The 26,125-nt window shown below is 39.9% G+C and overlaps 2 protein-coding genes and 1 long non-coding RNA gene across 3 annotated transcripts in view; all 3 read left to right on the top strand.

Annotated features, from left to right (window-relative positions):
• LOC124387348 (obscurin-like) overlaps positions 1-24,486 on the top strand; it is a 174,999-nt gene extending 150,513 nt beyond the window's left edge. Inside the window, 8 exon segments of the mRNA XM_046851650.1 lie at positions 2,898-3,233; positions 5,838-6,113; positions 6,886-7,134; positions 21,660-21,995; positions 22,843-23,118; positions 23,490-23,738; positions 23,913-24,014; positions 24,180-24,486. Coding sequence (XP_046707606.1) covers positions 2,898-3,233; positions 5,838-6,113; positions 6,886-7,134; positions 21,660-21,995; positions 22,843-23,118; positions 23,490-23,738; positions 23,913-24,014; positions 24,180-24,226 — 1,871 coding nt within the window. The 3' untranslated portion in view covers positions 24,227-24,486.
• Positions 1-26,125, top strand: part of LOC124387347 (obscurin-like) — a 402,170-nt gene that overhangs the window by 306,547 nt on the left and 69,498 nt on the right. The window lies entirely within an intron of this gene.
• LOC124387390 lies at positions 17,452-18,713 on the top strand. The gene is made up of 3 exons (XR_006926155.1): positions 17,452-17,559; positions 18,347-18,382; positions 18,685-18,713. It is a non-coding gene; the product is annotated as an uncharacterized LOC124387390 (long non-coding RNA).

Genomic DNA, 26,125 nt, shown 5'->3' with positions numbered 1-26,125 from the left:
TGTTAGAGTTAGAGAGGTAAACAAGAGCCTGATGGTCACTCTGAAAGAGGAGAACCATCCAGAAGAACAAACATCTCTGCAGCACTCCACCAATCAGGCCTGTATGGTAGAGTGGACCGACAGAAGCCACTCCTCAGTAAGGCACATGATTGCACAGGAGTTTGCCAAAAGGCACCGTAAGGACACTTAGACCATGAAAAATGAAGATTGAACTCTTTGGCCTGAATGCCAAGTGTTATGTCTGGAGAAAACCAGTTACCGCTTATCACCTGGCTAATACCATCCCAACAGTAAAGCATGGTGGTGACAGCATGATGCTGTAGGGATGTTTTTAGCAGCAGGAACTGGGAGACTAATCAGATTGAGTGAAAAATGAATGCAGCAATGTACAGAAACATTCTTGATGAAAACCAGAGCACTCTGGACCTCAAACTGGGGCGATGGTTAATTTTTCATCAGAACAATGACCGTAAGCACATAGCCAAGATACCAAAGTAGTGGCTACGGGATGACGGGAATATTCTTGAGCTGGGCCACTCTGGAAAGATCTGAAAATGGCTGTGCACTGACGCTCCCCATCCAACCCGATGGAGCTTGAGAAATTCTGCAAAGAAGAATAGGAGAAACGTTTCAAAAATAGGTGTGCTAAGCTTGTAGCAGCATACTCAAAAAGACTTGAGGCTTTAATTGGTGCCAAAGGTGCTTTAATAAAGTATTGAGCAAAGGCTGTGAAGACTTATGTACATATGTCTTTTGTTTTTTTAATTGTAATAAATGTACAAAGATTTTAAAGCTGCATGCTTCTGGGTTGTGACAACAGATAGAGAATAAAGTCTGTTTCTCTGGCAGATGAGCTAAACATCTTTTACGCTCATTTCGAGGCTGCACCTAACCACGCTAGTGGTGCTAGCGGCACAAACAGCATGCACACCGAGAGAGCCAGAGAGGTGAACATGTTCACCATCTCGGAGCATGACATGAGGAAGGCATTCAAGAGAGTAAATACCAGGAAGGCAGCAAGACCAGATGGCATCACAGGTTGGGTTCCGAAAGCCTGTTCTGACCAGCTAGCACCGGTGTATACTGAGATATTCAACCTCTCACTGGAACAATCTGTTGTCCCCTCATGTTTCAAACAGTCATTGCTCATTGTTCCTGTCCCGAAGAAACCCCAGCCGGCCTGCCTTAACGACTATCGCCCTGTAGGCTTGACCTCAGTAGTGATGAAGTGCTTTGAGAGACTGGTCAGAGACTTCATCACTGCATCACTACCAGACACACTGGACCCATTACAGTTCGTTACAGAATCGTTCTACTGAGGACACCATTGCTCATCTCCTCCACACCATGAAGAGCCACCTGGACCACAAAAATGGGAATTATACAAAGATGCTGTTTGTGGACTACAGTTCAGCATTTAACACCATAAGTCCCTCCACACTCACATCTAAGTTGGAGGTCCTGGGACTCGGCCTGCCGCTGTGCCAATGGATCTCTAACTTCCTGACAGACAAACCACAAGCTGTACAGGTGGGAAAACACATCATACACCCTCACCTTCAGCACTGGAGCTCCCCAGGGTTGTGTTCTAAGCCCCCTGCTGTACTCACTGTACGCATACGACTGTGTGGCCACTTCGAACTCCACCACCATCATCAAGTTTGCTGACGACACTGTTGTGGTGGGCCTGATCTGGTTAAAACGTAGAGAGATGGTGCCAGGAGAACAACCTTCTCCTGAACGTCAGCAAGACTAAGGAGTTGATAGTGGACTTCAGCAGAAAGCAGGAGCGGTCACACCAACCGCTAAACATCAACAAGACTGCAGTGGATAGAGTGGACAGTTTCTGGTACCTAGGTGTTCACATCACACAGAACCTGTTTTGGTCCTGTCACACCAACACCTTAGTAAAGAAGGCCCAGCAGCGTCTGTACCATCTAAGATGCTTAAGGGACTTTAAACTACCCTTTCAGGTGCTAAAGGCTTTTTACACTTGCACCATTGAGAACGTTCTGGTGGGTAGCATTACTTCCTGGTTTGGGAACAGCACTATGCAGGACAGACGAGCCCTACAGAGGGTGGTGCATTCAGCTGAACGTACCATCCACACCGAGCTCCCTAACCTGCAAATCTACAGCAGGACATCTAGAGGACATCTACAGTGGTGCCGGACCAGAGCCAGGAAGATTATGAAGGACCTCACCCATCCCAAAAATTGACTCTTTTTGTTGTTGCATTCAGGAAATGCTTCGGCTTCATAAAAGTGAACACAGAGAGAATGAAGAAGAGCTTCTTCCCGCAGGCCATTCGGAGTTTAAACCAGGAAACCCCCAGGATCTAAAAAGCTGACCCACTCTCTCCATCATCACACTTTTTCTCTGCACATATTTTTCTTTTCACACTACAACACTTTAAACTCTGGACTCGTACAGCACAGTGCACTTTATATTTTATACCACACCATACCGCACACAGACACTTTAAGGACAATTACCTAAAGCACCCTAAATTCTTTACTGATTTACTGTTTACTGCCACAAGCACATTTTGTATATACACCTTTTTTTCTCATATATATCTTTATATATTCTTATATTTTATATAGTTTTATACTTTATTTATCTGCCTTCTTTTTCCTTGTATTATTTTTCTCCCCATCCTATTCCCTCATGCCAGACCGTTGTCAAACGCATTTCACTGCATGCCATACCCTGTGTGTATGTGACAAATAAAATTTGATTTGATTTGATAATTAGCAACATGTACATTAGTCGTTGATCTAATGATGTTATTTGTGAAATGTGAGATTGCTTGCATGACATTTATAATAATTTAGATCTTATATAGTTGTTCATTAAGTAACTCAATTAAAATATATTGTATTTCTTGTGTAACAGAGAGACCACAGGCAGTACTGAGTGTATCTCCACAGAACTGGCTGACTGAAGGAGACTCAGTGACTCTAATCTGTGAGGTTACAAACTCCTCTACAGACTGGACTTTCAGCTGGTACACAGTTGTTTCGAAAAGAGACGGCTCAACAAAAATAAAAAATAATAATGGCTACGTCATGTATGTGGAGCTTCTCTCAGACAGCAGCGGAGGATCTGGAAGCTTCTACACTCTCAGTCCTTCTGCTCTTCATCACACAGGAGTTTATGTGTGCAGAGGAGAGAGTGGGGAACCAGCCTTTCATACACAGTTCAGCAATCCACAGCCTATCTGGATTAATGGTAGGGAGAATTAACTGCTGGGTTAAAGTGTAGAATACAAAAACATGATTGTAAGGTCAAATTAATGCAATGGTAATTTATTAACATGTGTAATGAAATTAAAGAACCCTAAGTATATAACCTAAAATGACTGTACAAGACCGTAGGAAGAACATTATTCAGAATCTTACATTCCGGTGCTCATTTTAGTTCTTACTTTCCAGTGTGCTGTATTGTTTTAAAGACTATAATCACACTCTTGATATCACCCAAATGAGGATGGGTTCCTCTTTTGAGTCTGGTTCCTCTCAAGGGTTCTTCCTCGTAACATTTAAGGGAGTTTTTTTACTTACCCGAATTGAGCCCGGAGACCAGAGGACTCGTGGGAGGACGCAATAGCTTTGAGAGCGCAGTCTTAATGAAAAAGTGCCTCCATGAAATGTTGGCCAACAGCTCAAAGGGGGGGCTCCAGCAGAGCCTCCAGCCCAACAGCCAGAACCCACCCAGGTACTCTTGGTTGCTCAAATGGTGGACAGAGCCAACTCTTTTGCAAACTGTTACAGGATATATGGAGAGCCACAGGAGACAGTGCAACTTTCCTAGATGCGAACAGGTCAAAACCTCTTCCAGATTTGCTCTACCACATGAGGGTGAAGGAGCCTGGGTCAGGACCCCTGCCTCGACAGGGTGTGGTCTCGATGCCAGACCGCCAACTGCTCAGATTAAGCTAATATCAACCAATCGTCGATATAGTTGAGGCCCTAACATCCTCAGGGGAGCCAGAGCCGGATTTAAACATTTTGTGGCGGTGTGGGGTGATAAGGCAAGGCCAAACAGAAGGACCCGATATTAGTATGCTTTGACCCCAAAAGCGAACCTAAGAAACTGCCTGTGAGAAGGAAGGATGGGTACATGAAAGTACCCTTTAGGGTCAGCATTTTGAACCAGAGCCTCATCAGAGAGTGGTTCTGCTGACGTAGATCTAGGATAGGATGCAACCCACCGTCCTTTTTGGGAACTATAAAATACTGGCTGTAGAACCCAGACTCTCTGTCTGATGGAGAGACCACCTTGATGGCCTCCCTCCTCAGAAGAATGCCTACTTCTCGTTTAATGACCAGAGCCTGCTCGCTTCCCACCAGAGTGGGACAGACCCCATTGGATCGGGGCAGATGAAACCCAAACTAAATCGGCCTTTCTGTACAGTGCGCAGGACCCATCGAGTCATGTCTGGGAGAACTATGCAGGCTGCCTGGTGCTCTCTTAAAGTTATCAGTCTCTCGAGACTGACCTCAGGTCTGCCTAGAGCCGAGGCAGTGCAATGACGCAGCTCTAGTGAGATATTCTGGTCTGGAATGCTGGGAAGAAACTAAAAAGGGAGCTCACTGGAGATGCAGGGAGCTCATCCTTCAGGACCTCTTGGTGGAAGCCCTCTTATAGAAGATCACGGTCCTGAGATCTGTCACCTCACGGGGCTTTTGACCAGAGCATTGCAAGGGACCCTAACAGGGGGAGAGCGCATCACATCACTCTGTCTCTGTACGTCCTTGTGGGAATTGTTGGGTTGTCATTAAGGCTGCACCTGCCAAGCAGCCCCATAAGAGTGGCATGGAAGCGCTGGAATGCCGCGATTGTTTCTTCACTTCCTGAAACCTTTCGTCTACGGAGCTAAAGGGAATGCTGAAAAGGCCTGAGGCCATACGGTCTCACACATCCAGCTCCCGTAGCAGGTCGACTTGGCATGCTTGCAACATCACCATGGTGTGCAGACATTTATAGGCCTGACCTGCTGAGGCGTAAGCCTTCCCCACCAGTGCTGACATCGTATGCACAGACATGGTGGGTAGTGTCGGTGTCTTAAGGGAGGATAGAGCACCTGGGGAGACAAGCCCGTCTCCAAAACCTCTGCCAGATACATTTGCACCAGAAATACGCGGAGTGGGGGCACCCCCTCTTGAAGTGTGCCCACCAGGAGCAGAGTGATCACATGAGAATGCAAGCACAGTGGCTGGCAACTGGCTCCCTTGAGAGCCAATTTAGCATACTCTGCTCCCAAACAAGTTTTTATCTCTCCTTTTTCTGACAGACAGACAAACAAAAATAAATTTTACATAAAGCACTTTGTGAACAAACAGAAGCTGGTGCCGGCTTCACTCCATATTTTATACTTCCTGGTCATAACGTCACCATGCCGGTGACAGCCTGCCTCCAATTATGACTGATTACACACATTATTCATTATTCAAAGGAAACAGGTTTTCCCCTATGTGACAAAAGTCATGTAATGATGTGATGGTGACATCTGGTGGTGAGGAAGTATTTTATTTGTGGGTTATTTGATTTCTTAATGTTCGCATATTCCTTGTTTTACTTTTGATATTGTTTGTATTTGTACGATGTGTCCCTGCCAATTTACATTTTTTTATTATTTTTATATTTTTTTATCTTTGTGCAGCATTCATTATTATAGATTACCCCATGTAAAATCTCTGTGTGTTGGACTGTGCTATGTACTGTGACATTAAATACCAGAAATAAATAGAATAATCATTCTAAACACATGCAGTTGTATCTACATTGCATTAAATACTGCAATTATTTATATGGATATCTTCTGTGTTGAAGGTGAATCTCCTCCAGTCTCTCTGATCATCAGTCCCAGCAGAGCTCAGCGTTTTATTTATGAATCTCTCTCACTGAGCTGTGAGGACCAGAGTAACTCTACTGGATGGACAGTGAGACGATACACAGACAGTGAAGTAGTGTTAGATTGTTCACGTTGGGGATCAGTTACAGGATCTACATGTAAAATTGGCATCCTCTCCACATCCTACACTGGAGTTTACTGGTGTGAGTCTGAATCTGGAGAAAACAGTAATCCTGTCAACATCACAGTTCATGGTGAGTCTTCATGTATAAGAATATCCATTGTAAAAGAAAAAAATAAATAAATGTTTCTTTACAGAATAATCGGAACAGTCCATTTTCCAACTGAGATAACTGTTTAAGTAAACATAGACTCCTTTATTTCTCAGTTAATGATCTGTAATTTTCATTCTACAATTCATATTATGGAAATGTGTATGCCACCTTTTCCAAATGGAATAAAAAAATAAGCACATGCTGAAAGATAGTCACACTGAAATTATAAAATTAGTAGCTTACTAAGCAATAATTAATAAGGGGCATTAGAGAACATTTAATTTATCTTTGTTTATTGTGACTGCAGCTGTGTGCAGCTGATTTAATGTACATACTGTAATTAAGGCAAACTGAGGTTAATAAAAAAAAGGCTTAAAAAAGGCAATATGGCTTAGTGCTGTCATGTGTGATCAAATCAAATCAAGTCCAGAGTTTAAAGTGTCCTACTGCTAAAAGACATATCAACACAGTGAGTTTTTCTTGTCAACTGCTGCCAATTGCTCACTATTTTAGAATTTAAAATGTATCTTTACAATATTTTATTTCATTTAAGCTGCTTTGGGACAATGTATATTGTTAGAAGTGATAATCATATAAAAGTGAATTTATATAAATTGAATGAACATGATTGATGGTACCAGTTTTAGTCCATCCACGATTCAGCATGTTGAGACAACATATTTTAAGTTATATGAAGATTCATTAGAGACATTTATTTTTTTTATTGTAAATGTGATTTTCTCTGTTCCAGAGGTTGATGTGATCCTGGAGAGTCCTGTTCATCCTGTGATTGAGGGACATCCTCTGACTCTACGCTGTTTATATCGTAACACAAATCCCTCAAATCTCCAAACTTTTTTCTACAAGGATGGATCAGTCATCCAGAACCAGACTACAGGAGAGATGATCATCCCTAAAGTTTCAAAGTCAGAGGAAGGTTTCTACCACTGTGAACACCCAGAGAGAGGAGAGTCACCGAGAAGCTGGATCTCAGTCAGACGTGAGAAATCCAAGTCAATATTTGTTTAAATATAACTGTATCTTATGAGCTGAATGAAATGCTTGTGTATATAGTATCAATTATATTATCATTGTATTCTGTATCAGGTCCATCACGTGTAGAAGCTCCAATCTCAGAGCTCATGCTGATCAGTAAAGTAGTGACGGCATCTCCATATCTGCTGATAACCATCATTCTGCTGGTCAAATGTTACAGAGCTCGAGGTCGGTAACATTTTCTATCAGTATCTCTATGTTTCACATAAAGAGCCACTTTGAAAAGTGGAAAAAAAAACATTTAAGCTACATTTTTTAGTTACTGAAGATGACTGGATAAATTAAGTCAATTTTCTAACACTATCTTACAATTTTTCCTAAAATACTGTCGCTGTCATTGTCACTGTAATTAATAAACATTAACACAAATCCTCTTTATTAAATTGTTTTTAGGATGAGATCAGTTTGTTTGTTTTTTGACAAACACCAAAAATAAACTTTAAACTTAAACCAATGACCATAAATCTCTTTAACAGCTCACACCGATGAAGACAATTGAAAATGCAGTCATTGAGGAGTGAGCAAATTTCATCTATAAAAAGAGGATGTGTTTACTGTCAAATCATATTATTATTCTTTATTCTTTAGGGCTTTGTGGGGATTTAAAAAATAATGATCTGTCATTTTATTGTCATGCTGATTTTTATTTGTTTTGCATCTTATAGACAGAAGAGTAGAAGAGTAAATGGTTCAGGGGAAGGATAACCAGTAGGGTGGTGACCAGTTTTGACCAAATCAGGTCTCTTTATTATGTATTTCGCTTTCACACACATGTCTCTCGAGGTCTCCAAAACAGAGACTAATTGTTAGAGAGAGTAATAATGTTGATGAATTGTCTGCGTGTTGAATTGTACTACTGGAAAATACCATCTAAAATGGGAAATAAATGTATCTGCTGTTGAAGTGAGTTTAATCCCAACATAGTGATCTGCACATACAAACCTTACAACATTTTATCTAACTGTATCAAGGTTAATGAAAGCAAAGAAATCTGCATAAAATGTTTTTCCGGAAAATATTGAGCAATACTTGAATCTGTCAGTTAATTGACCTCTGGTAATACAAATCACACCATCATAGGGTTTTATTCTAATCAAAGGTAAAACTTGAAAATAAGCATCATTGAGAGAACCTAGGCTGAAAGACTAGGTGTGTTGTGTGCTAGAACATGCACTAGTGAGATTTGCTTCATATCCAGAGAGTGAATATGGATTCAGTTGCTTGACTTGACACCTACACCTGGTGTGATTTGTTTTCTGTAAAGGTGACTGCAGTCAGAACGGTTGCTAAAAACTGAAGGAAGTTAAGATTTGCGTAGATGCAGCATAAAAACAAGTTTATTGACTGTTATCTAAATTATAGTGCAGAACTAATATTGTGTTTGGTGTCTACTCTGTTTTCTTCTGTTTCTTTATGAGATTAACTCAACTTGAATTATGATGAGTAAACTTCCAATCTCAGCTAAACACTGTTGTTAGTTTTGTTTGTCTTTTCAGATGTGTGAACTTTAATTATAGTTGTGTCAGAAGATTTGTGGATAAAATGTTTTGTTCTATTAAATAAATTAATCATCATCAATTCAGAATTTTTGAACCTGGTAGCAATAATGTATCATATGAAGTCTGAGTACTACACGTAGAAAACTCTTAAGCCTTTGTCAGTACCATATATTTATATAATGATGTACTTATAATGTAAATAATAAATAAAAAGCAATATATGAACCTTGGAAATGTTTATTTTTTTCTTCTATTAGTATATGTGTGAATCCCCTAATTTACTGGAATTTCCCAAATGTGATTAATAAAGTGTTTACTTCTGAGCAGATAACCAGATCTGGCAGTATAATTCCGTGTAGTAAGAGAACCCCAATGCAGTTCAGGCAATCAAATGTGCCTTGTAAAGTGAAATATATATGTTTTTATTTTGAAACTCTGGATAACTTGCTCATTACTTCATTTCTTCCCAGTCTTGGAGAGGAATTCAATAGTCAGGTATGTAAATCAAGGTTGTATGTAAATCACAGTTGTATATGAACAATATCATAGTATACAAGATTGTAAGTGTCTGTAGTGAGGTAAATCAGTGTAGCAGGGAAATATTTTCATGCACATTTTACTGTACAAAAACAACAACAACAAAAATTAGTAATTTACTTCATTTGTATTTATTTATTGTAAGAGGCTATGCTACACCTCAAACAGACAGTAGAGGGCAGAAGCAGCACAATGAGAGCAACCATTCAGGTGAACTTGGTTATCCAGAACTGATTAAGATGGATTACATGCACCTGCCTGGAAGATAACTTAAGACAAGTCTGCCTCTGCATTCCCTTATTATTCTTCATAATATATACTTATATGTACCAATATAATATATAATTGTATCAACAAGACGCTGCGTCGAAACTGTTTGGGAATGCCCCCGCGTTGTTCACGCTCTGAATCATGTGCAAAATCCGGCCAATAGGTAAGTTGTGACGTTATCGGTGGGCGACGTCACTCAAACCAGGAAGCTACAAAACAGCGGAGTGATGGTAGCAGCAAAAGCTTCTGAGAAAGGTAAAGGGAAGTGCTCACAGGGATGCATCGAAACGCTTTGGGAACGAGTATACCATCGAACCATACTGACCAGTCCCTGCCTGGAATGTCTGCCTAGTATGCCTGCAACACACTCATCATGTATAGGCAGACCCCGGCCTGGCCTGCTGCTGCATAAGCCTTACTTACTAAGGCCGAAGTGGATTTCAACGACCTAGCAGGCAATACCGGAGGCTTCAGTGATGCAACACCTGGTGAGCGATAGCTAGCTAGCGTATCCTCAACTCTGGGCAACGCCCCATAGCCACAATCCTTAAACCCAATAAAATCTGCATACAGCGAAGCTTGCAGGGAGAAAGAATGAGCCATATTTGGGTTCTCCCAAGACCTGGACACCTTGGTGTGCAGGTGGGGGAAAAAAGGAAGGCCCCGGCACGGAGGGTGTGACACGGGATGTGGGGAACACTTATCCAGCTTGATGCGAATGCCCTGCTTCTGCTTCTCACCTGGCCAAGCTATCTCCAGCTTGGACATGGCTCGTGTCACTACCTCCAGGAGTTCCTCAAACAGCAACGGCTGCAAGGAGCCCATGTGCTCGCTAACATCCGAAAACTCACCCTCCTCAGAGGAAGAGAACCGGAGCTCCTTGCAACGCACACCGGAAGAAAGACCCGCCTCAGTGGGAGCTCTCCCCGGGGTGCGGGCGCATTGCCCAGCAGGGGAGGCTAGAGAGGACTCATCCATCTCTATATTTTCTGCTACGTTGGCCTGCGAGCATCCTCGATGAGTGATCTCCGGGAGCGGAGAGTGCGAATAGGCAAACGGCTACAGCATGAACAATCATCTCTCTCAAAAGCCGACTGAGCATGCTCCACTCCCAAACAAACAATGCACAGCTCATAATTATCATCTCCTGTAATGAACCGGGGGCAAGGAGGGACACACATGCAAAAGCCTGTCTGTTTAGTCATGTTGCACAGATTAACACAAAAAGTGCTTACCTGAACAACAGAAGCTAATGTTGCTACCATTGCTCCGCCGTTTTGTAGCTTCCTGGTTTGTGCGAAGTCGCCCGCTTATGACGTCACGACTTGCATATTGGTCAGATTTTACACATGATTCAGAGCGTGAACAATGGGAGGGGGGGCATTCCCAAAGCATTTTGAAATAGCTCAAGTTCCTGAAAGGGAATAGAAAACACTCTCTACAAATAGCTCTCGTTCGATACTTTTTAAACAAAGTCTGACTTTTTTTTAATGTTTAACATGGAGCTAGGCCTAGCAAACCTTAATGAACCAGGTCCAAAAAAGGTGGTGCTACATGCCCTCCTGCCACCCCCAGGTCGATGCCCTCTTATTGAAGATGACAGTCATAAGACAGACATGTTTTGTTTATGGTGTGTGGATCTTTAAAGCTTTATAAATGTGATGAGTTTTACCTTCATGTTCTGATGCAGTTCTGAGTAAACAGTGTCATCACCCACACTGGTCTTTTCTACTCAGGAGAAAAAAAACTAATCATTAATTTACAAAAAAATTACAGATCATCTACAGCACTGTTGAATTCTAATTACTGATTGGACAGGAGGTGTTTTAAGGCACATTTTTGTATTTTGTTGATTTTAGCTTAACATATGAACTTCACATGAACTTGCAAGCACATGAGTTTCTACTATGTTTATAACTTATGAAGTTAATAAATGTTCTTTATTTATCTTTACCTTGTGCTTTTTTCTCTTTTTTCATGGGATTTAGTTTAATCTCATTGTGTGTCACATCATTCATGTCGAGTTCAGCATCAGCACCTGCAGTAGAGAACCACCCCAATGATCTTTAGCAGTATAATACAAGACTGAATGTGATTACTAGTGAGTATGAATGTGTGTGTAATAATGATCTTTAGTGTGTGTGTGTGTGTGTGTGTGTGTGTGTGTGTGTGTGTGTGTGTGTGAGACTCAGTTTAGTTCTGTGTATTGAGGAGCCTGATGGCTTGCGGGAAAAAGCTGTTGCACAGTCTGTATGTGGCGGCCTGAATGCTTCTGAACCGCTTTCCTGATGGCAGAAGGGTGAAGAGTGTGTGTGACGGGTGTGTGTGGTCATCCACAATGTTGTTGGCTTTGCGGATGCAGCGTGTGGTGTAAATGTCCGTGATAGAGGGGAGAGAGACACAGATGATCTTCTTAGCTGTCCTCACTATCCTCTGTAGGGACTTTAGCGATCCGAGACGGTGCAGTTCCCAAACCAGGCAGTGATGGAGCAGCTCAGGATGCTCTCAATGGTCCCTCTGTAGAACGTGGTCAGGATGGGTGGATCCATGAAATTCCGGAGTAAGAATGGGCGCTTAGGGGATGAATTGGTCTGTAGTTAATGTCAAAAGTCTCCTATACTGACACAGGACTACTTTTCGCTTCTGATCATCATCACTGTACCCCTCAACATCGTATATCTGTTACAAATGGACATTCAGTGTAACCCAGATGAGGATGGGTTCCCTCTTGAGTCTGGTTCCTCTCAAGGTTTCTTCCTTATGCCATCTTCGGGAGTTTTTCCCTGCCACAGTCGCCACTGGCTTGCTCATCAGGGACAAAAACTTACTTATAAAGAACATCTTCACTTTTAATCACCACATTATCTGTGTAAAGCTGCTTTGAGACAATGTTCATTGTTAAAAGTGCTATACAAATAATGATGAATTGAATTGAATTGAATTAAATGGCGGGAGGGAGATGATCTTTCCTTAGCCTTCTCAGGAAGTAGAGACACTGCTGGGGTGATGGAGCTGGTTTTGAGTGACCAGGTGAGGTTATCCGCCAGATGGGCACCAAGAAATTTGGTGCTCTTGATGAGCTCCACTAAGAATCCATTGATGATCTGTGGAGAATGGCCGCTCTGTACTCTCCTGAAGACCACAACTATCTCTTTGGTTTTGTCAACAGTCAGAGACAGGTTGTTGGCTCCACACCAGATCCACATCTGTATGCTGACTCGTCATTCTTTCTGATGAGACCCACCATGGTCGTGTCATCGGCGAACTTGACGATGTGGTTCAAGCTGTGCATTGCTACACAGTCGTGAGTCAGCAGAATGAACAGTAGTGGGCTAAGCGCACAGCCCTAAAGTGCCCCAGTGCTCAGTGTGGTGGTGCTGGAGATGCTGTTCCCGATCCGGACTGACTGAGGTCTCCCAGTCAGGAAGTCCAGAATCCAGTTGCAGAGAGAGGTGTTCAGGCCCAGTGGGCTCAGCTTATCGATCAGATGCTGAGGGATGATTGTGTTGAATGCTGAGGTGAAGTCTATGAACACCATTCATACCTATGTGTCCAGTGGGTTCGCTCCTCTTGTTGCAAAGTCCACATGCTGATGGAGTTAGGGAGCACAGTCCTGAGATTCGCATAGTTAAAATCTCCGGCGATAATTAACAATCTGTCTGGGTGAGCATTCTGCAGGTCGCTAATAGCACCATAGAGTTCACACAGTGCCTCCTTAGCATTAGCACTGGGGGACTGTACACTCTGACAATGAAAACAGTGGTGAATTCCCATGGTAAATAAAATGATCTTACAGTCACAAACTCCACTGGAGATGAGCAGTAGCGTGAGACAAGAGTTTTTGCATTAGGTTTAGCATTTAGCTTAGCGCGGACACCCGCCCGCCGGGCCTGGTCTTTGTGGCCAAGGTCGCAGCAAGCCGAGGTCACGAAGGTTATTAATTACTTCATCATGCAGATTAGTGGTTGCATGATTCCTGTTCCTTAACAGCATCTGGTGGTCGTATAGATGAATCGATATCAACTGTTGTGTGTGAAATTCACAGGAGATTTTGGAAATATTTTATATTTTTGCAGGTGTATAGATTAAATTTAATTCCTAAATAAATGTTGATTAAAAATATAATGTGCATTTAGATATTTTTTTATTTTATTGTAATCCTATTAACATGAAATATAATTGGCTTTACAGTCTGAGACGTTTAAAAAGTCTTAATATAAAAAATATGTAAAGGTGCAACAGCGAAAATGTGTCAGCTAAAATATAAAAGTGACATACATTCTCTCTCTCTCTCCCCCTCCCTCTGTGGGTACACAAGTCTTTAACATCCACCACTCCTTTCACTCTGTCACTCAGTCAGTTATTAGAGGGACAGAATGGAGCTCAGTCCACCCCCTGTGATGCTCTGTAAGTAAATGTTCTCTTTGTATCTTCATTAGAATGAGTGATCTGCAGTCTGAATGTCCTGAGTGATGAGTTTGTTGTGTGACTAGAAAGAAACTCATAATATACAGAAATATATGTAGATATATGTACAGAGAATGTACAAGTACAGAAAATGCAATATTGTATTTCATACACAAAACAATGCAGTTAGAGAGGCCTGAGAGCAGAGACCAGTACAGGAAGTGGTTTGCGCTTTCTAAATGCAGCTGTGAAGAGCTGGAGGATGTGTGAATGTGGACCAAAATGCATCAAAAATATTTTAATAGTTGATTTTATGCGTACTGTAACTCCAGTAGTCCTCATTGAGCTTTTTTAAAGACCACACAACTATTTACAGTAATTAGAATTCTTAACACAGTTTCACTAGACACTTTATTAGGAACATTGTTCAATTTTGCTTTGCATTGTTTCATAAATGTGCTGCACTTGTAGGTTGTATGCCCAGCTAATTAGCTTGATGGGCTTTAAGACTATGTTGGCCACTCTGTTATTTGCAGCCTACTATCTTGCTCTTTTCTTCTAGGGAACAGCTCAAAGGTTTGTTATAGTCATTAAATTGCTGTAAAGAAAAGAACCTCATAAACAACTAAGCGTATACAAGAGTACTACATGGTGCTGCAAGATGCTGTTGTAGTAGTTTTGGTTCTCACTTTTGCCAACTCTCGATTCAGCAAAAGAGCACCAGATCCTTTGACCTACTTGATGGAAACAAAAACACTGCAAATTTTTAACAAGTGTGAACTTGGGCTTAAAACTGTTGTCCTGTAAGCTCAAATCAAGCAATCTGCTGACTCAGAAACTTTTGAGAAGATCTAATTCTATTGTGGCTTCTCGGAGCAGCATGGTCCTAATATAGTCTCTTTGAGTTTATTTCTTATCTGTCACATCTCAAATTATTACATTTATGTTCATAAGGTCTATGCAAGCCATACCTTGATCAGGGTTAGAAATTGGATACTGATCATACTAGACAATGAATTAGACTAAATTTTTAATTTATAATTTCACAATGACATTACAGCTCTATCATGTCCAGTTTGACCCTAAACTCAGATTACTGACTTTGCAGATTTTGTGATGTTTTCCTCATATCTCCTTAGAATCATCCAGGCAGATTCCACTCAACTGCTGATTCTGTGTCTTTTCACAACAGCATGTGGAGCAAAACACACAAAAAAATGGACAAATTGTCACTTGTGTCTGTATGTGTGCGTTAGAAAAAAACGGGAAGTGTTTTTCAGAAGATTATTTTAGGGAAAGAGGAAGGAAGTGCAGACACACGTTTTGTATGTAATACAAGAAAGGTTTAATATCTTGGAGACACTATTTTTTTCTTTCTCTCCTGGTAGTGTAATATTTTAGTGTTGTGATGGTAACACACAACCCTTCTCTGTCAGTAGGTCATTAGAAGCACAGAATGGAGTTCAGTCCACTTTCTGTAATGCTCCGTGAGTACATTTTTCATTTGTTGTCTTCATTAGAGTGAGTAGTGAGTTGGAGAATTGCCTGAATAATGACGTTACTGTGTGATTGGGACATTGTGTGTACCGTATTTTCCGGACTATAAGTCGCTACTTTTTTCCCCACTCTTTGAACCACGCGGCTTAAACAATGACGCTACTAATATGTGGATATTTTCGGGGTTTTTCCCGGTTTTACAAACTTTAAGCCAAAAAACTGATCTCCATAACATTAGACCAATGAAATTGCAAAATGGGTTCAGGTGAAACAATGAAACTCTTCATATTAAATCAGATGCGCTCCCACTGAGTCGGGCCACACCACATCATAAATATGGATGATGTTTCCCTTATTGTTTGACCTGCCGCTCACTCGGACTGTCAACAGGTAAGGAGAATCATTCATCACGCTGAAAACAACCGGGCATGAAAAAACGCACTTCACCTGTGTTCTGAGCTGCACGGCATCGGGAGAAAAGCTTCACCGATGGTGATTTTTAAACACACGACAATGACAAAAGATAAACTCCCGAGAGAAATAGTTATGAAAGGAAGGAGGAAGACAGTGAACAATGACTTTCTTGGTAGGCTACTGTTTAGACACAAGCCGTTGAGTCTGGGTGAAGGGAGAGCTCGCTAACTCCAGTTGCAACAGAAATCATATAAGCACAGGCAGGTTTCCAAAACTCATGCTTTTTTCTTTTTCTTGGCAACAGCATTATGAGTTAGTCAAAGAAACTTAGAAATGAGCATCAGAAAATAATAAGGACATATTCCTCCGCCTTGAACACATGCAGTAATACCGGAAGAATGCGGCGGCAGGCTATTCCCAAAATGCGGCTCTGCTCTTAAGGGAGCCACAACATATTTCTCCATGATGATTAAGGGTTTGTTAAACCCTGTGTAAAGTTCATTAGTTTCAGTGTAGACTTATAGACAGGTGCGGCTTATTTATGTTCAAAATAAAAATCTTTCTAAAATTCAGGCTTATATTTGGGTGCGCTTAATAGTCCGGAAATTACGGTACTTGAGCATGTTTGCTTAGGTGGATTAGTGTCTCCATATGTGTTATGAGAAAGGTTTAGTTTGATGTGCAACTACTCTCGTAGTTTCTTAACAATTTTGTGGACAAATATTATTTGAAATGCTGGGCATTCAAATCAAGTCAAGAAGCTTTTATTGTCATTTAAACTGAATATATAGCTAACGCAGTACACAGTGAAACGAGACAATGGTTTTCCAGAGCCCTGGTGCTACATAAAACAATATAGAGCTACATCACACACCATAGAGCTACATAACAGAACACAGAACACATCATGTGCAACAGAGTAAAAACAGTGCAGACAAAAGACCAGACAATCCAGTACAGTGTGGGACAGACACATAAAACACAAAATAGCGCAGACTAGTAAACATATTGTATACAATTTTATACAGTACTGTGGGCAAAAGAGAGAATCAAAAACAAGAGTGTATTTTAAACATAAACACAAGACAAAAAAGCAAGAGCAGCAATTAAAAGATGTGCAAAACATAATGTAAACAGTATAATATGATGATAAAATGGGTGGTGCTGAAGACATGGACGTGTATGAATTGAAATGAGTATTGAGTGTGTGTTTGTTTGGAGTTCAGGTTGTAACAGTTCAGTAACACCCAGCTGAGTGTGTGTGTGTGTGTGTGTGTGTGTGTGTGTGTGTGTGTGTGTTTTAGTTCCAGTTCTTTTGTGTGTGTTGAGGAGCCTGATGACTAAAAATACTGTTACAGACTGGATTTGAGGCCCAAACGCTTCAGAATCTCTTCCCTGACGGTAGAAGAGTAAAGAGTGTGTGTGAGGGCTGTGTGTGAGGGCTGTGTGGGGTCGTCCACAATGCCGTTGGCTTTGCGGATGCAGTGTGCGGTGTAAATGTCTGTGAAGGTTTTCACTACCATCTTTTTCTCCACTTGCTAAAGAGAAGAGAATAGAAGGCTAACATGCCTGCATTTGGAGTCTGTGGCCATTTTCTGGCACGAGACATGTTACTGTATTTTTTTTTTAGCCCTAGACTGGTTTCCTGTTCCTACCGAAAAGATGACCAAAGCTTCAGGCAACCACAGTCCGCAATGCAGAACAACATGGTGGCGAGGATGACCACCCCTTCTCCCAGTGACCAGGTGCTCTGTCTAACTACAGCTGTAATGAGGAAAACTCTATGCAGAGTTAACTCACGAAAGTCTGCTGGACCAGACAACATTTCTAGCAGAGTGTTTAGGGAATGTGTATAACAGCTAGTCGATGTCTTCACTGACATCTCCCTGAGCAACGCCATTGTTCCTACGTGCCTCAAGACGCCGACTATCGTTCCCGGGCCAAAGAAGTCTACTGTCTCCTGCCTCACTGACTATCATCTCATCGCACTCACACACATCGTGATTAAGTGCATTGAAAGGCTCGTCATGAGGCACATCAAGACCCAGCTACCACCCTCACTGGACCCCATGCAGCTCGCGTATCGTCCAAACCGCTCCATGGACAATGCCATCTCCACAACCCTTCATCTGGCCTTCACCCACCTAGACAACAAGGACTCGTATGTACGAATGCTGTTCATAGACTTCAGCTCAGCATTCAACACAATCATCCCTCAGCATCTGATTGAGAAGTTGAGCCTACTGGGCCTGAACACTTTCCTCTGAGTCTCTCTCCCCTCTATCATGAACATTTACACCATACGCTACATCCGCAAAGCCAACAGCACTGTAGATGACCTCACACACCCGTCACACACACTCTTTACCCTCCTGCCATCAGGGAAGCAGTTCCGAAGCATTAGGGCTGTCACTTACTGTGCAACAGTTTCTAAATATCTGATAAAAATATATACATATAACATCATGTCTAATTTATAGACTGAATATTTACATTTTTTAATTCCATATTCTGTTTCTGTTTCATTTTCAGTGCTGATTTTACTTATACTAGAGGCTCAGGCTCAAGGTGAGCTTGCTTATCAATTATATTGTGCACAGATTAGATTTATTTGGGTGCTGAGGAATGTGTGCAGTGTGGACATTTGTTCTTGTTTAATTTATTCAGTTTTATACAAGATTCAAAACATTTTACATAATATCTATTATTTGTTAGTGATCTCATGTGTAGATGCACTTTAGACTCTTAAAAAATTCACCCTCAAGTGGGCTTCATTTACCATTTCAACTGTGAATAAATAGTTTTACATAAATGCCTTAACATTAACAGAAAGTGAATGACTTGAAATGACTTGACAAAACATTTTATAGGGAATCCAAACGCTGTATTATCTATAAAGCCTGACACACACGTGTTTATTGGAGAGTGTGTTACTATCAGATGTGACATACCAGGAGGAGACACTTGGGAGCTATACAGCTGGTATAAAACCAACAAACTTACAGAGGTAAACACAACAAGGAAGCTATTAATAATCCGGTCTGTTAGTGACTTTGACAGTGGTTACTACACCTGCAGAGGTCAGAAGGATTCAGGAAATCACTCTGAAATCAGTGACGCTGTGATGCTGACTGTATCAGGTAAGTCTCTAAATGCTTCAGGTTTTAATACATGTTTTTAAAAATCAGGAAAACAGGAAAACAGCTAAACTATGATATTCAAAAACACAGCAGAGCAATAACAAATTCACAAAACACTTTTTCTTAAAAACTCAATAAATATTTCTTAGCCAAAAGCAAAAACACATAAAAAGAAAAAAAGACAGAAAAAAAAAAAAAAACAGCCAAAAAAAAAAAAAAACCCTCAAACAGGACTTTCACTTAGGAAACTCATCGAACAAGTGACAAAAAGGCACAACTGGGGAATTTACCGTATTATTATTCCAGACTATAAGCCACAATTTTTTTTCCCACGCTTCGAATCCCGTGGCTTAAACAACGAATCGGCTTATTCGTGGATTTTTCCTGGGTTTTTCCCGGTTTCACAAGCTTCAATTCAAAAATCTGAGCACCATAACATTAGACCAATGAAACTGCAAACAGGTTCAGGTGAACCTCTTTATATAAAATCAGATAAGCTGCTCACTCGGACTGTCAACAGGAGATGCGAATCATTTGTCACGCTGAAAACAACTGGGCATGAAAAAACGCACTTCACCTGTGTTCTGAGCTGCACGGCATCGGGAGAAAAACTTCACCGATGACGCACGACGATGCCAAAAGAAAAACTCTCGAGAGAAATAGTTGTGAAAGGAAGGAAGAAGACAGTGAACAATGACTTTCTTGGTAGGCTACTGTTTAGATACAAGCCGTTGTAACGTGTTGAGTCTGGGTGAAGGGAGAGCTCGCTAACTCCAGTTGCAACAGAAATCATATAAGCACAGACAGGTTTCCAAAACTCGTGTTTTTATTTTTCTTGGCAACAGCGTTACGCGTTATGCTCTTAGAAATGAGCATCAGAAAATAATAAGGACATATTTCTCGGCCTTGCACACATACCGGAAAAATGTGGCGGCAGGCTATTCCCAAAATGCCGCGCTGCTCTTAAAGGAGCCACAACATATTTCACCCATTACACCATGTAACAGACACCGTCTTTCGTTAAAGTTTGTGTAAAGTTCATTAGTTTCAGCGTATAGACAGGTGCGGCTTATTTATGTTCAAAATAAAAATATCTGTAAAATTCTGTGGGTGCGGCTTATATTTGAGTGCGCTTAATAGTCCGGAAATTACGGTAAATATATTTAGACTAACAACACTCAGACACAAACAGGAGTTAATGAGGGACTCTGGAACACCCTGATGAAATCTAATGGGGAAAAACAGAAGCACAAAAACACAAGATAACAAATAAAATCAGAGCTTTTGTTTCATTCCAACAGCAAAACCGAAACCGACTGTGAAAGTGGATCATCAGAGCTCTGTCTACACAGGAGACACCTTCACTTTGAGCTGTGAGCTGCAGCAGATGACTGGTTGGGAGTTTCAATGGCATATTAATAAACAACTTCAGCACAGTGAAAAAGCAAACACCCACAGAGTGACAGTCAATAACACAGGGGAAATGGTGTACCAGTGTCATGCACGCAGGAGAAATGAAAACTATTTCTACTACTACATTATCCTCAACCATAACTACTATGAAACAGAGCTCAGTGATCCTGTGAAGATTACAGTGAGAGGTATGTCATGATTCATTTTCCTTCATTCATTCCAAGTTTGTTAGAATAAAAGGGCTTTTTTAATATTTGTAATAATTGACAAATTTATTGTGATTAAAAATAAATACATCGGTATTTAAAATACAAAGGTTTTTGTGAATGGTGAGTTCCAAATGTTATATAAGATTTTTCCACAAAGAAAGGTATGAAAATGTTTGGAGACAGAAGACTCAGCACAATGAGATTCAATACAATACAATGCAAAAGAAAACACATGATGCTATGCAATTCAATATGGTACAAATATTTCACTTTTATTTTTTTGGTTTGGACAGACAGTAAGTGCCTTCTGACTTCTAACACATGGCCCTTTCACAAACAGGCCTTTGTAGTGCAAACAAGAAAAAAGATTAAATAAAAAAACAGACATCTGTTCTGTGGAGAAGAGTGATAGCAGGAGTGATTTGTGACAGAAGAGTATCTGCAAGAGTGAAAGGGAAAGTTTATAGGACTGTGGTAAGACCTGCGATGTTGTATGGTTTGGAGACAGTGGCATTGAGTTAAAGACAGGAGGTGGAGCTGGAGGTAGCAAAGCTGAAGATGTTGAGATTTTTATTGGGAGTGACGACGATAGAAATGAGTTTATTAGAGGGACGTTTCAGGAAGGATGATTTGGAGACAAGGTAAGAGATGCATGATGGTTTGGACATGTGCAGAGGAGGGACATGGGGTATATTGTAGGAGAATGCTGAGGATGGAGCCACCAGGAAGCAGGAAAAATGGAAGGCAAAGGAGGAGGTTTATGGATGTGGTGAGCAAAGTCATGCAGATTGTTGGTTTGAAAGAGGCAGATGTAGAGGACAGAGTGATTATGGAGATGCACAATCCACTGTGGTGACCCCTAACAGGACCAGCCAAAAGAGGAAGAAGTTGTTAACCGCCCTTAACAGGATTGTGTAATTATGCTGACAAATAATAATTACACTGAATGCATTTCAGAAGTTTTCTGGAGACACAATTAAATGTTTACTCATGAAAAGCTTCTAACTGTTTTTATTTTTATTATTATTATTTTTTTTATTATTATTATTTGTTTAACACAGTTTGGCATTTTCTGTGTAACAGAGAGACCACAGGCAGTACTGAGTGTATCTCCACAGAACTGGCTGACTGAAGGAGACTCAGTGACTCTAAGCTGTGAGGTTACAGACTCCTATACAGACTGGACATTCAGCTGGTACACAGTTGTTCCCTACAGAGACGGATTAACTGCAGTAATAAATAGTCATGGCCATATCATGTATGTGGAGCTTCTCTCAGACAGCAGCAGAGGATCTGGAGGCTCCTACACTCTCAGTGCTTCTGCTCTTCATCACACAGGAGTTTATGTGTGTAGAGGAGAGAGAGGAGAACCAGCCATTTACACAAAATACAGCAATCCACAGCCTCTATGGATCTCTGGTGAGGAAAATTAACTGTTGTAAAGTGTACAATACAAAAGAGTGAATATAAGATCGGATTAAGGCAATGTGCATGTATTAGTATGTATGAGGCAGTATAACGGGTGTTAGTTAATAATTGATGCATATCATTATGATTATCCCTTGTCTTCCTCTGTATATAATGATGTCCTGAGCATTTTACAAACATTTTGCATTTTAAACATTTAAACATTTACGTACAAATACATTATTCAGAATGAACCATAAATGTTGGTTATAGACATAAATAATAGTTTTACTATTTCTTTGTTCAAAAGAAGTCAAGATTATGCCCACTTCATGTTTTAAAACAAATAAAATATTAAGTTATGGCTATTAAAAGCAATAAACAAATTCAGGTACTGGAGATAAAATTGGTGCACTGTTAATCAGCACAAATAACAAATAACAGTTGTAAATCAGTCAAGAGTCAAACATGTCATACATTATATTTACATAGAGACCATACAAATCCAATTGACTGAATGAAAAACAAGGCAAAAATGTACACAGGGTAATCACAAAGAAACCAAGGGAAAGTTTAAATCACAACTTAACATTGTATCTAAGAGCATGTGCTAGCCAAATAGACTCTACAGTGAGGAAATGAGTTGCACGTTTGATGGAGCTAAAGTAATAATCCAATGTAGTGCCATCTAGTGGTGATGAGGAATAATGTCACCTTCTGTTGTTATTCTCTGATTAGGTCCACCTGTTCCTCACTGTAAAATTTTACTGGAAAATGTATAGTAGATTTCTGACAGCAAATCCATAAATGTAAAACACTCAAACTGAAGGTCAAAAAGCTTTTTTTCTCTCTGTTTAAGGTAAATCTCCTCCAGTTTCTTTGATCAACAATCCCAGAAGAACACATCACTTTACTCATGACTCTCTCTCACTGAGCTGTGAGGACCAGAGTAACTCTACTGGATGGACAGTGAGACGATACACAGACAGTGAAGGAGTGTTAGATTGTTCACAGTGGGGATCAGTTACAGGATCTAGATGTAACATCAGCTTCCTCTCCACATCCTACACTGGAGTTTACTGGTGTGAGTCTGAATCTGAAGAAAACAGTAATCCAGTTATTATCAAAGTGCATGGTGAGTCTTGATGTAGTTAAATCAAAAGTAATTGTTTAATTGCGGATTGATTAGAATTTTAACAGGGAAAATAATTAAAACGATGAACTAATACATACTGTACATCCAGATTGCTGCAGTTTCATGTTCTGTTTGTGAGCTAGTCTGTAAACATGCACTAATTCAAATCAATATCTGATTACAGTATCTGGAGTGAAACATCCATAATTCAGTTTTTTTTTTTTTTTTGCATGAGCTAGTGTATGCAGTTTTCTGCAGACTTGCATTAAATCATTTCAGCTTTAGAAGACTTTTCCATTATATGCAGATAAATTAGAGAACTTTTATTTACAGTCGATTTCCTTATTTGTGATTTTTTTTTTTTTTTCAAGATGGTGATGTGATCCTGGAGAGTCCTGTCCATCCTGTGCCTGAGGGACATCCTCTGACTCTACACTGTTTATATCGTAACACAGATCCCTCAAACCTCCGAGCTGATTTCTATAAAGATGGATCAGTCGTCCAGAACCAGACTACAGGAGAGATGATCATCCATAAAGTCTCAAAGTCAGATGAAGGATTCTACCACTGTAAACACCCAGAGAGAGGAGAGTCACAGAGAAGCTGGATCTCAGTCAGACGTGAGAAATCAGTTTACACATTATTAAAAAAAAAATACATTTTTGTACACCTAATATTTGTTGAACAATTTGTTCACAGAAGATGCATTTATTTATACTGGAGTTAAAAATGTTAAATTCAACATGAATTATTAAAATTACTATTGTATTCAGTGTCATGTTTATCACATGTAGAAGCTCCATTCTCAGAGCTCATGCTGATCAGTAGTGTAGTGACGGCATCTCCATATCTGCTGATCACCATCATTCTGCTGGTCAAATGTTACAGAGCTCGAGGTAAGAACTCTTTTAGTACTACTGTAAGTACTACTTCCATTAAAACAAAAGCCTTATAAACTCTGTTTAGAACAAGATTAAATGCATTTTGTCTTTGTTTTTTTGTCATTAACATGAAAAAAAATAAATAAATGAAACCAATGTTATTGTAAATTTCTTTAACAGATCACACTGATGAAGACAGACTTGAGAATGCAGTCATAGAGGAGTGAACAAAGTTCATCTATAAAAAGACGATGCATTTACTGTAGGATCATCATTTTATTATTGCTTTTTTTTAGGGCTTTGTGTGGATTTAAAAAAATACAGATTTTTATTATTAATATCATGCGGTTATTCGCTATGCATCTTATAAACAACCTCGTTGTTCTGACTGGATTTGTTAACCTAAAGCCTGCAGCCTCTTCATGATGTGAACATTCCTTTGTGTGTAGTCTGTAATAAAGCCTTCAGGCTGCTACTGCAAAACAGAGTAACAATGTGTGAAAATATTATTTAAATAGTGTATAGTGAAAATGTGGTTGAATTGTCTAAGGGTTGCGTTGTGCTTCTGCAAAATACCATCTGACATGTGGGAAATAAATGTCTTCTCTTGAAATGAGTTTAAACCCAACATGGTGACCTGCACATGCAAACCTCAAAACTTTTCATGTAACTGTAACGAGGCTCATACAAACACAGGAATCTGCACAATTAGTTTTACAGAATATTGGATAATATTTTACTATGTCAGTTGCTGGACCTCTGTTAACACAAATCACACCACTGTAGGGGTTAATTCTTTTGGAAAGGTATGCAGTGAAACTATATCAGGTGCAAGATGGAAAGTAGCTTTGGGAGAATGTAAAGACTTGTAGGTCTGTTGTGTGCTATGACATGCACTAGTGATTTGCTTCATATCCAGAGAGTGAATGTGGTTAAAATTGCATTTCTGTAAAGGTGACTGCAGTCAGAGCGGTTGGTGAGAAGCTCAGTGTTACTAAAGTTAAAGTAGAGTTAAGCTTTGCATGAATGAAACATAAAAACAAGTTGATTGACTGTTATATGAAATATAGTGGGGAACTAATAGTGTTTTGTGTCATCTTCATATCAGTTCTACCACTACTCATTCATACTGCATACATACATATTCATACTGCTGTACTTTCTTCTATTTCTTTATCAGTTTTGCTTCATTTAAATTACAAGGAGGGTTGCGTTAGGAAGGGCATCCAGCATAAAAACATGTGCCAAATCAAACATGCGGATGATCCGCTGTGGCGACCCCTAATGGGAGAAGCTGAAAAAAGTTTATTTAACCTGATAGCAGTAACATATATTCATATGAAGTATAAGTAATACAGATAAATCTTGTGCCTTTGTCAATATCAGCATTTTTACTATTTTATATTTTTATATAACGATGTCCTTGTGCCAGAAATAAAAAAATAACCAAGTCATTGTCTACTTAGTTTTCTATTGCTATTGAATTATGTATTATTTTCTACTGAAATACTGTCTGTTTTCTATTTTTGTCTATTGTCTCTTGACTCCTGCTCTAACAGTGGAATTTACTAAATTTTCTCCATTAAAAGCAGAATAAAAGCAAAATCCTTCAGCATTATTCATTGTTAGTGGATGATCACAGTACAGTGAAGTTCATGTGTAAATGAGGAATCAAACAGAAGTGTTATATCTAATGTAATACTGAAAATAAGAACACATTTTTTGTGTTTCAGAGGAAAGAAATCCAGCTGTTGAATAGTAAAAGCCAGGTATTTGTCGCCCTCTAGTGGTACCTACAAGTACAGTTTTAACTTTGAACTTGGATTTGAATTGGATCAAAATTACTCTTATATGAACAGAACACATGCTCTACAACTCACTCTGGTTTGATACTACAATTCACATGAAATTATGTTTTTTTTTTTTCACTTTTAACATGAACCTACAGCCACCAGAAAAACTCACACACAGCAGTTCATAACTCTGCTGCAAATAGTTATGGTAGCCCTAGACATAGTATTTACCCTATTACATATATAAAAACACCAAAACCTTCATACAAAATAGAACATGCAACAAAAGTTAAACATTTTATCAGAAAAATATATTGGCTGGTTAAAGTAGAT

This window comes from Silurus meridionalis, chromosome 6 (genome assembly GCF_014805685.1).
Source record: "Silurus meridionalis isolate SWU-2019-XX chromosome 6, ASM1480568v1, whole genome shotgun sequence".
Classification (NCBI taxonomy): domain Eukaryota; kingdom Metazoa; phylum Chordata; class Actinopteri; order Siluriformes; family Siluridae; genus Silurus; species Silurus meridionalis.
The sequence above is the reverse complement of the archived record's forward strand: the minus strand, read 5'-3'. Positions and strand labels throughout refer to the sequence as shown.